General features: G+C 42.5%; 1 protein-coding gene across 1 annotated transcript; it reads right to left on the reverse strand.

The window, feature by feature from the left end:
- Positions 1–998: 998 nt before the first annotated feature.
- On the reverse strand, positions 999–14,241 carry atp1b4 (ATPase Na+/K+ transporting subunit beta 4). The gene is made up of 9 exons (XM_066648592.1): positions 14,051–14,241; positions 13,343–13,417; positions 10,556–10,784; positions 6,382–6,510; positions 6,081–6,194; positions 5,424–5,623; positions 3,155–3,211; positions 2,979–3,071; positions 999–2,705 (listed from the first exon to the last, which is right to left on the reverse strand). Exons 2-9 carry the CDS (start codon positions 13,406–13,408, stop codon positions 2,544–2,546), a joined length of 1,050 nt encoding a protein of 349 aa, XP_066504689.1. The 5' UTR covers positions 13,409–13,417; positions 14,051–14,241; the 3' UTR covers positions 999–2,543.
- Between the last annotated feature and the right edge of the window lie 206 nt (positions 14,242–14,447).

Below are 14,447 nucleotides of genomic sequence, written 5' to 3' on the forward strand. Positions count from 1 at the left end.
AATTCTGAGTAGCACACTCTTATCTGATCCTGACGTGTATTGGATCATGGAAATATGTAAAACTTTGTCCTCTGTTATGAGAGAGGGCTGAATAACACACTGGAGAAAGAAAGCTAAAAAGTTTGAGTCACATTGTGTGCATTTTACAGCTGTGTTGAAGTACTTTAGTTGTTTACTGCTGTCCAGACTTAGTACACTTATTATATACTAAACAGTCACATGATTAGGAACACCTACCTTCCCAGTAAACAAGGAACGTCCCTGGACGTTCAAAATAGGTCTAAAAGTAGTCTGTCCATCAAGGACATATTTTAAACGTCAATGGACGTCCAAAATCCATCTTAAAAATGTTGACCAATTGATAAAGTCAACGGACGTCCAAAATCCATCTTAATAAGTTAGTTAAGTGATGACCAATTAATACGTCAATGGACGTCCAAAATACGTCTAATAGTCGTCTTTTCAATGTCTGTGTTTGGACGTCTTTTCAACTTTCATTTTCAACCTTAAGAGAACGTTGATTAGACGGCAGTCATTACGTTATTTCAACGTTGAATCAACGGCTAAATGTTTACTGGGTTGTATCTACACTCATGGTCCATTTTATCAGCTCCACTGACCATACACTGCTCTTCAGTGGTCAGGACTCTCACAGAGCAGGTATGAGTTGGCTTGTGGATCAGACACAGCAGAGATGCTGGAGTTTTTAAAGCCCTCAGTGTCACTGCTGGGCTGGGGATAGTCCACCAACAAACAATATTCAGCCAACATCGTTATGTGTCCACTGATGAAGGACTGGAGGATGAGCTACTGTCTTTGACTTTACAAGGTAGGTGTGTCTAAAAGAGTGGACGGTGTTTAAATACTTGAACAGAGTTCCCAGAAGGTACAGTATTTAGGTCAAAGGTGAGAAAAACTCCTTAAATACTTATTTTTGCAGAATGCTGAATACTGGATGAGAATATAGTGTATCTTCAGTAAACAGAAGCAGTCAAAGAGAAACACTTCATTTAGTTAATTCTGTTCCACCTTTATTATGTCTAGAACATTAGGAGTGTTGTTTGTTTTTTTTAAAAACATGAGCCTGTAACTCCTCTGCATTTTACCGAATCCCAAAACTCACACTTTCTGATTTTCATCTGCCCATTACCTGAAAACTGATTGTTCCATGTCAATGGCACAAACACAATTAATAAATAAAATGGTTGAAGCCCTTCTCACAGAACCAATGAGGCACAGTGTTTGTTTTTTTTAATCTGTAGAGATACTGAGCTATATTTAATTCGGGGCCTGGTATCATGTTTGTGCGTGTAACATTTTCATTATCTGCTGAGAGGTCAGGTTACATTTCACATCAAGAAAATACAATTTTTTTATAATATAACTGATAAGATCATGAAAATTCCACAATTCATACATTGTTTTTTTCTGGAAAAATACATTTATCTCTGAGGAAAAACATTAGTGGTGCTAAAACACGTAAATCAATTTAGTTCTCAATGTAGTAAAAAGAAATCACTTCTAAAGCCCAACTGATTGTTATAAAACACTGAGCGAGCGTGGTGATATAAGGTTTAATATTTGACAGCAATCTGCATTTAATGGGATCATTCTGTTGCAAATGAAGGCCATTCAAATCTGAATTATTGTTAAACAGAGTTCACTTACAATCAGACCGAGGGTCTTAACAAAAATTTAGTTACATTTGGAACGTTAGCTGCACAAATGCTATTTCTTACAGTTTAATCTTCAGTTCTTAGGATGCTTCATACACTGAAATGTATGCTGGTATCTATCATATATATATATATTTTCTATTAACATATCAAAATATTGAACCTGTTTATATCTTAATATATATTGATTTTAAACATATAGACATATGTTTCATTTAAAAACTGGCCTTATTAGGTTTCGTACTAATGTCTTTGCACCCATACTTCGCTAAAGAAATATACATATGTCTGTTTTCTCTTCATCTCGAGCTAATTAATCTGTTAAGCAATATAATTTCTCATGTGACCTAGAAGTGGCTTTGTACAAAAGAAGCAAAAACGAGTCCCCACTGCTGTAAAACCCAAAACAGAAATCCTACTCATTGTCTTTTAAAGTTACATATATCCAGCTATGTATATATGTACCATCTGACTTAAAGTAGTTAACGCTCTAGAGTAAACGGACGGCGTCGATTATCTCTCCATACTGTACAGTGTATAAATCTGCATTTAAAAAACTACAGTCATGATTATTTGCCTGCTCTACAGAATGTTAAGGCATGACTTCATTAAGGCGTGGTGAAATGAAATCTCACTCTTTTTACTATTCCACAGTCTCTCCAGTGCTCTCTGCTCTTTAGTTAAAATTACACTAGTCTAGTTTACTAGAGCATTGGAAGTGTGGGCAAATCGCTGCTGAAACAAAGCTGCATTAAATTCAAGTGAAGCCACAGGGGCGAAGAAACATGGATAATGAAAGTACAGTGGACTATTTCTTAACCAAAATGTACACTTAGACGTTTGCGTTTAGTTACTTTTACACCTGCACTATGCTCCCACTTCCAGAGAGAAGGACACACTGCCAAGGAAGCGGTCAGTTGGAGAATCATTGATAATGCCCTTGCCGTTTAGTTTGCACTGGACATGTAGATGAGTGTCCAGCTGGAGACTGGGAAATTGCACAGCCACGAGAGGAGAGGTGTAGTTTACCTGCAGCAATATAAACAGTTCCTTGACATCCAATCAAATATTCAGCTCATTACACACTAAATCACTGCCTCTGCCTTCTCTGATTCTGAATAAACTGTCACGGATAATACAACTGCTAATGCTACATGTGCATAATTATATTTACTTGTGAATATATAAATATGAAGTTAGTGATAATGTCTAGATGGTGTAACTTAGGTAGATATGTATTAAATAGGCAATTTAAATTCCACAAGAGAGAGATAATATAATACAGAAATATAATATACTTACGTGTCTCAGCTTGCCATAGTAAGGATAGTACGTCAGATTGAAATTATTGTCTGGAAAGAATTTGACGGTTCCAAGGGCCTCGGGCGTCCCTTTCTGAATAGACAATGTGAAATCTGAAAAAAGCATGCCCTCAATACATTATATTCTGCACAGTAATGTTAAGGCTTTGAACCTACTTTAGCCACACAGTCCACATTCACTGGAGTTCCTTGACCGGGCAAGTACCCAAGAATCTGTGTAAAGAATGTAAAAGAAAGTAGAAAAGATTGTAATTCACAATGTGTTTTGCAGGTAGGTTATATGTTGAATTTTGCACAATCTGTAAAGTTTTGGAACAGCTGCACATGAGACTAAAGTCATGCCCAGTAACGCACTATAGCAGAGCGGAGCAGAGTGATAGCTTTCCATCCAATAACTTGAGGATTGGTTGGAGTTGTGTTTGTGCTCCAGAACTAATCATCCAGTGTCAGAACCTGTTCTCAGTAATGCTCTTGACTTGTGGCTGTGTCAGTTACTCACAACACCTTGTCTGAAACCTTCCCAAAGAGTAGAAGATGATGCTGATGCAAAGTAAGACAGACCAACTATAATTACGGTTCCTTTTAGAAGTTAGATGTGTCTGTGTCCACTAACTTTTGGTTATACAGTACAGCTTGAAGCAATAAGTTTAACAAATATAAGAAAAAATATATCGCGTATCTCCATTTTTGTACATCATTTGAATACAGCAGCTGTCCTTCACATTGTATGAATGGACCAACAGAAATGCTCCAAAATACTTGGAATAATATCTTTTTTTCACTGACATTATTCTCCTATAAATTTACTATTTTGGAGATACATGTTATTCCTGAGATCCAGGGACCTGGAGGTTGTGGGTTCGATTCCCGGTCCAGGTGACTGTCTGTGAGGAGTGTGGTGTGTTCTCCCTGTGTCCGCGTGGGTTTCCTCCGGGTGACTGTCTGTGAGGAGTGTGGTGTGTTCTCCCTGTGTCTGCGTGGGTTTCCGGTTTACTCCCACAGTCCAAAAACACACGTTGGTAGGTGGATTGGTGACTCAAAAGTGTCCGTAGGTGTGAGTGAATGAGTGAGAGTGTGTGTTCTCCCCGTGTCCGCGTGGGTTTCCGCCGGGTGACTGTCTCTGAGGAGTGTGGTGTGTCCTCCCCGTGTCCGCGTGGGTTTCCTCCGGTTGACTGTCTCTGAGGAGTGTTGTGTTCTCCTTGTGTCCGTGTGGGTTTCCTCCGGGTGACTGTCTGTGAGGAGTGTGGTGTGTTCTCCCCGTGTCCGCATGGGTTTCCTCCGGGTGACTGTCTGTGAGGAGTGTGGTGTGTTCTCCCTGTGTCTGCGTGGGTTTCCTCCGGGTGACTGTCTGTGAGGAGTGTGGTGTGTTCTCCCTGTGTCTGCGTGGGTTTCCTCCGGGTGACTGTCTGTGAGGAGTGTGGTGTGTTCTCCCCGTGTCCGCGTGGGTTTCCTCCGGGTGCTCCAGTTTCCTCCCACAGTCCAAAAACACACATTGGTAGGTGGATTGGTGACTCAAAAGTGTCCGTAGGTGTGAGTGAATGAGTGAGTGTGTGTGTTGCCCTGTGAAAGACTGGCGCCCCCTCCAAGGTGTATTCCTGCCTTGCGCCCAATGATTCCAGGTAGGATCTGGACCCACCGCGACCCTGAACTGGATAAGCGTTTACAGATAATGAATGAATGAATGAATAATATTTTATCTCCTCAATAAGTGTGGTGGATTTTCTTTACAAAGTAGTAGACGTGTTTCAAAATTCAATACTCCCCTTGATTTTTTTAAATCAACAGCGCATTTGATTTAACATAATGAAGTATTTGTAAATACAGCTATTATATGATAATCTCAAATAATACTGGACTGCCGTGAGGAGAGATTTGGAACTGGATAAGCACACACAGAATATCACTACTTATGGTAATAATGTTATTTGTATTTATTCTAATATCATTATAATAAATAACAAATAAAATCTTTCTGCTTAGATAAACAGCTTGTGGGGTTTCCTGCTTGTGAGTGTTTGATGTCCAGTGCTAAACTTGCACCCTGTCCAGCATGTGTTCTTGCCTTTTGCCTAATGATTTTGGAGAAGTTCCTGACTCACTGTGACCCTGATTACTATGAAGTATTTAGAAAAGATAAATAAATGAACACATGTTTTCTGGGGATCAATAAATCTAAGCACATAAAAATGTTAAATCCTTCTTTAAGAAAGCCACTATATTTCTGATTTCTAACTTGGTGCTCACCATATAGTGTACCACCAATAAATTATTTTTATTCTATTTTATTCTTGCAGTTATCTATTCCACCATAAGGTGTCGCTACATATCCATGATTATTCTTTGTGTAAAGGATTACTCCACATCAGTCTCACTCCAGCACTCTTTCCTCGGAGGTTGTGTTTCGGTGGTTTGAAGCAGTGCTCACCCGGTTCATCTTGAGGAGGATGCAGGGTTTTCCTGATGCATAGCCAAAGTCACGTTCCAGGAGCCCTGAGCAGGGCCCCAGCCATGACCTCTTAAACTGACAAGCCTTCCTCTCAGCACTCTCCTCCAGGTCGTCCTGCTTGAAATAGGTGTTCTCTTTGCACACAATGTTACGCCTATCCTGAACTGCATCTTCATAGGCTGCAGGTGTAGAGTGGGAAGTTTGAATAGGGAGGAGAGAGAAAGATTAAAAGAGAGAGAGAGAGAGAGAGAGAGAGAGAGAGAGAGTACAACAAGAAAGAGAGAAAGAGAGGGAGATGGTGATTGAGAAAATTTAGAAGGTGTGAGAATGAGAGAAAAAGTGAGGAAAAAGAAGAACAGAAAGAGAGAGAGAGAGAGAGAAAACCATAAATAAACCAGACAATGACTGAATACCCTGCTTGGCCTCTCGGTCTAACGGACCAGCACAAAAGTGGGGCCCAAGGAACCCAGTGTGGTTGCGCTCAGCCTACAAAAGGGCTTCCCTCCCTGCCCTCAATGGTTGACTGGGGTTGTGTGAGGAGGGAGCATAAGAGGGTAAGATTGGGGGATGGTGCATTGTAAGGCGGATTTAAATGGGTTCACATTTAAAGGAGACACAGCAAACTTCAAGACTCACGTTTGAGCTGAGCTTCCAAGGCTCGTGCGTACTTCTTCCATGAGCTGCGGTCTGAGGCATTGAATGTGATGTCAAAGCCATGAGCATCATGAATATGTGGGGACATGGTCATACCTACCAGTAAAAAAAAACAATAACAATAAACAAATAAATAAATAAAAACAAAAACAAGTAGCATATTTTTTATATACAGGGGCTCAATTAATGTTGCGCAACAGCTGAACTAAATATTTATTATTTAAATAGGTAAGCAGTCATATAAATATGGAGATATGTCTTTCTCCCAGATTTTTAGATCTACCTGGAGGCATCACTCGATCATTGTAAGTTGGGGTGTAGGGGCTGATGGACCACATCAGACAGCACATACATCCGCCAAACATCGCTGCCAGGAAAATGTACAGTGCTGAGTAGAAGAAAATAATGAGACCTGGGGAAAACAAACCAAGAATATTAAAATAAATTCTTATTTATTTAATCAATATGTTATAACCTAACATTTGCATTTTAGTGTAATTTTAAAAGTAATTCATTCATTCATTATCTGTAAGCGCTTATCCAGTTCAGGGTTGTGGTGGGTCCAGAGCCTACCTGGAATCATTGGGCACAAGGCAGGAATACACAGGGCAACACATTCACATACTCTGACACTTTTGAGTCGCCAATCCATCTACCAACGTGTATTTTGGACCGTGGGAGGAAACTGGAGCACCCGGAGGATACCCACGCAGACACAGGGAGGACACACCACACTCCTCACAGACAGTCACCCGGAGGAAACCCACACAGACACAGAGAGAACACACCACACTCCTCACAGACAGTCACCCGGAGGAAACCCACGCAGACACAGAGAGAACACACCACACTCCTCACAGGCAGTCACCCGGAGGAAACCCACGCAGACACAGGGAGAACACACCACACTCCTCACAGACAGTCACCCGGAGGAAACCCACACAGACACAGGGAGAACACACCACACTCCTCACAGACAGTCACCCGGAGGAAACCCACGCAGACACAGAGAGAACACACCACACTCCTCACAGGCAGTCACCCGGAGGAAACCCACGCAGACACAGGGAGAACACACCACACTCCTCACAGACAGTCACCCGGAGGAAACCCACGCAGACACAGGGAGAACACACCACACTCCTCACAGACAGTCACCCAGAGGAAACCCACGCAGACACAGGGAGAACACACCACACTCCTCACAGACAGTCACCTGGAGGAAACCCACGCAGACACAGAGAGAACACACCACACTCCTCACAGACAGTCACCCGGAGGAAACCCACGCAGACACAGGGAGAACACACCACACTCCTCACAGACAGTCACCCAGAGGAAACCCACGCAGACACAGGGAGAACACACCACACTCCTCACAGACAGTCACCTGGAGGAAACCCACGCAGACACAGGGAGAACACACCACACTCCTCACAGACAGTCACCCGGAGGAAACCCACGCAGACACAGGGAGAACACACCACACTCCTCACAGACAGTCACCCAGAGGAAACCCACGCAGACACAGGGAGAACACACCACACTCCTCACAGACAGTCACCTGGAGGAAACCCACGCAGACACAGAGAGAACACACCACACTCCTCACAGACAGTCACCCGGAGGAAACCCACGCGGACACGGGGAGAACACACCACACTCCTCACAGATAGTCACCCAGAGTGGGATTCCAGGTCCCTGGAGCTGTGTGACTGCGACACTAACCTGCTGCGCCACCCTGCTGCCCAAAAAGGAATTCAGAGTCTGAAAATACCCATGTATTTGTAATGTATTGGATACTTTCTTGAATCTTCAACAGTGAAATGAATTGTGACCTATTTTGAAATCTGTTTAATTAGGTGCCAAATCCATGTAAATTTAACTGACTTAGTAAATCTCAGTGATTGTGACTGTATTTTTCAGGGAAGCAACAGGTAATGATTGAAAATTTGAATTGAAAATCTTTATGGAACTGGTGCTGTATGAAGAAAGGGCACAAGATGTGACTTAAATAAACTGCATCTATTCTGTTTTTATTTCCAATTAAGTGTCCATTAAGTGTCCTGATCAAACAGGATGTGTCTCCAGGTTAAATGGTTTTTGCTGCGCAGGCAGTTTCACAGGGACTAGCTGCAGCCAGCCTTGTGTCCCAGAGCCACAAAGGCCTTTCTGTTTGAGCCCAGTGAGAATTCTCCCAGCTGTCCTTTTCCTCAGGAACACAGTGAACCTCCGGTTGCCATCGAAGTGACGGTCTTTTTCAGTCATCCAGAGCCACCGGCAGCTCCAAGGATCCCAATCACCCCACTCTGGCATTGTGAGGCCTCCACACACTCTCCTTTCACAAAATACACACCATGCACTCAGCCAGACCCTCCCCCTCTCACGTGTAAAGGGGACGCAGTTCGTTTTAGCCATCAACTGTACTCTTCTAATCAAACTACATCATCATTTGCCTCTATCCAAAATAGTCATTTTCAGAAGAAAAACTGTTAACATCTAGTGTAAATCTAAGTGGCATTTTTACCAAACAATTCTGGAACAATTCTTTTGACCCATTCATCTTTAAAAAAAAGACTTTAACACAATGAAAAAAGTAACAGCAAATAAAACCCAAGCAAAATACACACAGAGGAGTTGGCCATCAGTGACTGTGACTGTGACATCTATTCATCTATTTACAGCAGGTTATTACCACCCATCCATTCTGAAATAATGAGAGTTTCTGTGTGAACTGCTTCCTGAATGAGGAACAATTCAAGGCAGCCAATCAGAATAGTGCAGATATAAGTAAATGAGCGCTATTCTGATTGGCTGCTCTGCCTTTTGCCTCATTCACATTTAAAATGAAACAGTCAAAGTAAGGCACAGTATTGAAAATCATATAAAAAACTCACTTTCTGAGTGCAGTAGCACTATAACGTGTGTATATATATTAGTATAATAAATTAATATAAGCAAATATATTATTATAAAAATATATAAATCTGGAGCTCCTACCAACCCATTCAATTTATTTTTTGATTGCCTATGTCTGAAATTATGGGACAATATGAATGGTTCTGATTTTGCACTGCATCTCACGTAAAGTGCAGACAATTTAGAACTGTGTGTACTGGTTCATTATGGAGGAAATAAGCATAGAGTAGAAAGACAACAAAGCAACAATGACTAAAAACCAGAGTTTCTGCTCCTTGCTCCTTTCTCCTTGACTTTTGCACTAAACTGACATACGGCTCATACGTATTTAATGAACAGATGTTACAACTGGTTGATGTAGCTGATTTTGTGCTATTTTGACCAAAGCACACCACAGATATTTTAATTAATGAACACTATGCAACATTTTTACCTTAAAAGTACAGCTTCAAAATCATTGTGATGCTTCACTGATCTGTAATAGGGAGAACAGAACCTCTGTCACTGCTACTCTGGGCTTAGCACTGCAGAAACTGCACTGTGTAACTTCACCCTGTCCTCCTTTCAGTTCACTGCTGTAAAAATGAAGTACACTCTTTTTTTAACTTGGATTAATTAACATTAACAATGAGGGGATGAGCTCACTTCCTCAAAAAAATACTATAAATATTCCTTGGGGGGAAAATAACAAGAAACTATAATGAATTATTGTTTTTGTGGTGGACAACTAAAGCATATCTCTGCGTTCATGCTATCTGTTCATCTCTCTCCTTTCTGTGTGACTGTCTTGTGGAGTAACGTCCCCAAAGGGAATTTGATATAGCAGCCATCTATTTAGCTGCTGTTCTACTACACAAACCTCTACAGGAAATGACTGTTGCCAGGAAAGTTTGCTGTAGTTATAATTTCAGTCTGACAGAGTTTCTGGGGACAAACACTTATGCTTCTCTACGTGTCGGCGTGCACTTGGGATAAGTGAGCATGTTTGAGGTGGTCTGGAGGTCAAGGGGGTTTTGGGAAAGAGGCAGGGGAAGGCTCGGTAGGGGTAAGAGGAATGTGATTCCTGGCCAGCAAATGGACTGCGACAGTCGTTCTCCCACTGAGAACCATTCCCCAGGCAGTCTGTTTTTGTCAAGATTTCTCCAAGCTATCTGTGCACCTATGTAAACACTCAGTTTGGACACACGGACACACACACACATACACATAGTGATACACTGCTTTCCAAGTGGAGAAAGTAGTGGTAACAGACGTTGGAGCCGCAGTTCAAAGCTTTCTCTCGGCTCATCCTAACATAAAACCCAGAGCTAAATCCACAAACGATGAGCAAAAATAATAGGCTGCGCACTCAACTTGCCTTCACTTTTCAGACAAAGACAGGACATCACTAATTGAAGCCTTTCGTTTACAACCCAAGCTTAATCTGCTCATGCTCTCTTTGCCCACTCTCTAAAACAAGTGTCCATTGTGTTTGCACTGGAATCATTAAAGTGCTCACTATTCTACCATCACACGCACAACTATTATAAGTTACTCACTCCAGCTCTTCCCCGAGCGGCCCATGAACTCGTTCGTCTCAGGGTTCCAGAGGTATGTTTTAAGGTCATCGATTTTCTCGTGCAGTGTCCTCTTGGGCTTTGGCTTGGGTTTCCATCTTTCAAAGTTGAGGTCGTCCTGCTCCAGAGGCTGATGCTCCACCAGTCCTTCTTGTTCTACCTCCATGGCTTCGGCTAGCTCGTGGCTGTGCTTGTGCAGTGACCCAGCACGCTGATGAGGAAAAACAGAGAACGCTTCTTTAAAATCAGTCTGGTCGGCAAAACAAACCAAAAACAATCCTTTGGTAAAGCACACGGCGGTGTGGAGTTCAGTTATGTAATGTGTCCTTACAGAGGATCTGGAGAGAGAATGAACAGGGCACTCCAGTAACAAGCTAAAAGGAATAGGCACATTCTTAGAACAGTACGAAACGTAGGGGGTAAAAAAAGCTTCATTCACAATCTCTGTGCAGTGAATGTGATGAGCGAAGGGGGCGGAGAAGGCCTGCTGGCCCTGCTGACCCTCATTGGGTGTACTAACCTCCAACAGCTGCAGAGGCCTGAGGGTCACCCTCCAGCCAGATGTAGCCCACTAATTCACAGCACACACTGAGATCTCCACCTGACCACCGTAAAGGAGCCTCCAACCCCTACGGAGGAGCTGTCTCCCTAGGGTTGAGTCCTCTCTATTGGCTTATGAATCAATGCAAATGATCCACAACAACACTTATGCTTAGATGGCCCATCAAAATATGAACTTATATAATGACTGTCTTCTGCAACAGCTTGCAATGCTTCAGTTCAAAAATCCAGTTTACAATGTGTATTAAGCTTATTAGTATTAAATTATCTAGTTGCTTTGCTAAAGTAGATGATACGCCGTCAGTGCCTCTGCATGTGTACTTTGGCATGTATTAAACATTCATTCATTCATTCATTATCTGTAACCCTTATCCAGTTCAGGGTCGCGGTGGGTCCAGAGCAGGGGTGGGCAATTATTTTTTCCATGGGGCCACATGAGAAACAGAAAATATTGTGGAGGGCCGGCCAAAAGGCTGATCTCAATTCTGCATAATATTAACTGTACTTCGTTGTAAAAAGCAGTAAATAGCATTGTTTTGACAAGCTGGTAAGAGTATATGTTATAATTAAGCAATGAAAACATGAGGTTGCCTTCCAAAAAATGTAATTTATTCAAGCGAATTTCACAAAACAATGGGAAAGGCAATTAATCACTAAAACGGCATCATAAAAACACGCTAAACATGCAAATAAAAATAAAAAAAGAAGCTTGGTAAAAAACGCCTTGCTGCTTTTGCAGTTTAGCTAGCAAAGCTTCCGATGTCCGCGCCCTTTCAGCATCAGTCACGTTCTTGTATTTCTCCCCGTGTTTCGTCTCGTAATGCCGACTCAAATTGTAGTCCTTAAACACGGCGATCTGCTCCCCGCAAACTAAACACACGGCTTTACCTCTCACTTCAGTAAATAAATACTTAGCAGTCCAATTTTTGTTGAAAACCCTGCATTCGGCATCTACCTTTCTTTTTTAGCATGAGCAAACATTTCTGAGGGCTAAAGTCGTCTTGTGACTTGCTAGTGACAACGATCAAATCACGCCCATGCCTCAATATACGTTTTGCGTCATCATGTACGTAAATAAAAAACAACTTCAAAATAAAAGCAATGCAGCTTCAGTCCATGCATCAGGTAAAATAAGAAAATATGTTTATTTTGTCATTTCCAATTAACGTTACACGGGCCGGTCAGAGTCAATCAAAGGGCCGTATGCGGCCCGGGGGCCGTACAATGCCCAGGTTTGGTCCAGAGCCTACCTGGAATCATTGGGCACAAGGCAGGACTACACCCTGGAGGGGGCGCCAGTCCTTCACAGGGCAACACACACACACACACTCACACCTACAGACACTTTTGAGTCGCCAATCCACCTACCAACGTGTATTTTTGGACTGTGGGAGGAAACCGGAGCACCCGGAGGACACGGGGAGAACACACCACACTCCTCACAGACAGTCACCCGGAGGAAACCCACGCAGACACAGGGAGAACACACCACACTCCTCACAGACAGTCACCCGGAGGAAACCCACCCAGACACAGGGAGAACACACCACACTCCTCACAGACAGTCACCCGGAGGAAACCCACCCAGACACAGGGAGAACACACCACACTCCTCACAGACCCAGAGCGAGAATCAAACCCACAACCTCCAGGTCCCTGGAGCTGTGTGACTGCGACGCTACCTGCTGCGCCACTGTGCCGCCATGTATTAAACAGCAGTTGGTATAACAGTGAACAACACAATTACCATTCATACGCTCCCGTTAGCCTATATCTGTAACATGATTAGAACTGCAAGACACTGTGGATATTTCCTCGGAAAGTAAAAGGTATATTCAAGTGCTATTAATTCAGTAATTTCTAGAATCTATTTAAAGTTTTCAACTAAATTTCATTCCAGCATTCTTTTTAGCCTACTCAAGATTTAAATCTAATTATTGATGATTAATATATTTCAGTGTTTTATGTGTGGGTTATATTACCACTTCTGTTAAATAAGACTACTGCTCCTGAATCTGTGAAATGTGCTCTGCATATTCGATTTATTCTTGTTATTTATTCTCCACTTCTGCCATTATAGGTATAATCTGTGATTACTACAAATAGATCAGTGATAGATCAGTGATAAATGTGTAAAGGAGTTACCACAAGTGTGGAAGGTTCACAATGTACCAGAAAAGAAGAAAAAAACAAGGCTTGATGTCTTACCGCTTTGGGAGCTGAGAATTCAGCATTGAGCTCCTCAGCGCCACCTGCAGGGCACTCAGCCTCCATGATGCTTCACTGGAGAAGAAAAGAGACCATAATTATTAAACCAATCACATCCAGGCCCAAATAACACTCACAGCCTTAACTCCAGTCCAGTAACACGGAACACTTAGGGCCAGTATCAGTCCCAAAGGGGTGAGGTACAGAATACATTTTTTTTATTATTATTAGTTAAAACAATATTGCAGCTGTATAGCTGAATATAAAAGACGCTGTTGTTCAGTTAACGGCCAGAAAATAAATATCCGTGCACACCTCAGCAGGCGGTTGGGGAAAAAAAAAAGTCCTGAAGAGAATTTCTAGTTTCTGGATTCGATGAAAACCGGCAGATATTTTGAAAAACAAAAAAGACACAAGGGCAAGTTTGTAAAGGTGAAAAAAACCCTTTTTTTCACAACAGACAAAGGGAAATTCGAAACAGCTAAAACAAAACAGATATATCTGACAGTAGAGTTTAATTAGAGCTAAAATACGAGGTTAACTAGTCCTCTTAGATTAGGCCCTGAGGTAAACCACTGTTCACTGCACAAGAAAAAAACAGAAATAGAAACGGGAGCGCGCGGGTGTTGTTTATAGCCTCGAAATAAAATTAATAATCCGGTAATTCATTAAAATAAAAGTGCACCGGAAATGAGAAAACTGAAGTACCCGGGAATGAAGGTAGACTTTCTCTTGCCAAACAGTTCTGGAGTTGTTTCCCCGGTTCTGTTCGTTCTGTCCTGAAGGAGCGTGTCACGGTTTCCTGCGCGTGCCCGCGGCGGCGGACGAACGGACGGGAGAGCTCGTGCTACAGGGAGAGCATCCTCCACGGATGGGGACCGGACTAAAGCAGCGCGCGGGGAGCGGGAGGGAAAACGTGGTGGGGCACTTTTTCTCTTTCTTTCTTTTTTTTTTTTTTTTTTGCTTCTTTTAATCCCTGAGGGTGTTTTGGCAGTGAGGGACGGGGGTCTGGTGGGTGTGAGTTACAGAGTATTCAATACACGCTCTGTGCCCCCCACCACCCTCCCCCTCAGAGACACGTGGACTGGGTTCGTTCAAACCTATT

The sequence above is a fragment of the Hoplias malabaricus genome, chromosome 17, assembly GCF_029633855.1.
Source record: "Hoplias malabaricus isolate fHopMal1 chromosome 17, fHopMal1.hap1, whole genome shotgun sequence".
Taxonomy (NCBI): domain Eukaryota; kingdom Metazoa; phylum Chordata; class Actinopteri; order Characiformes; family Erythrinidae; genus Hoplias; species Hoplias malabaricus.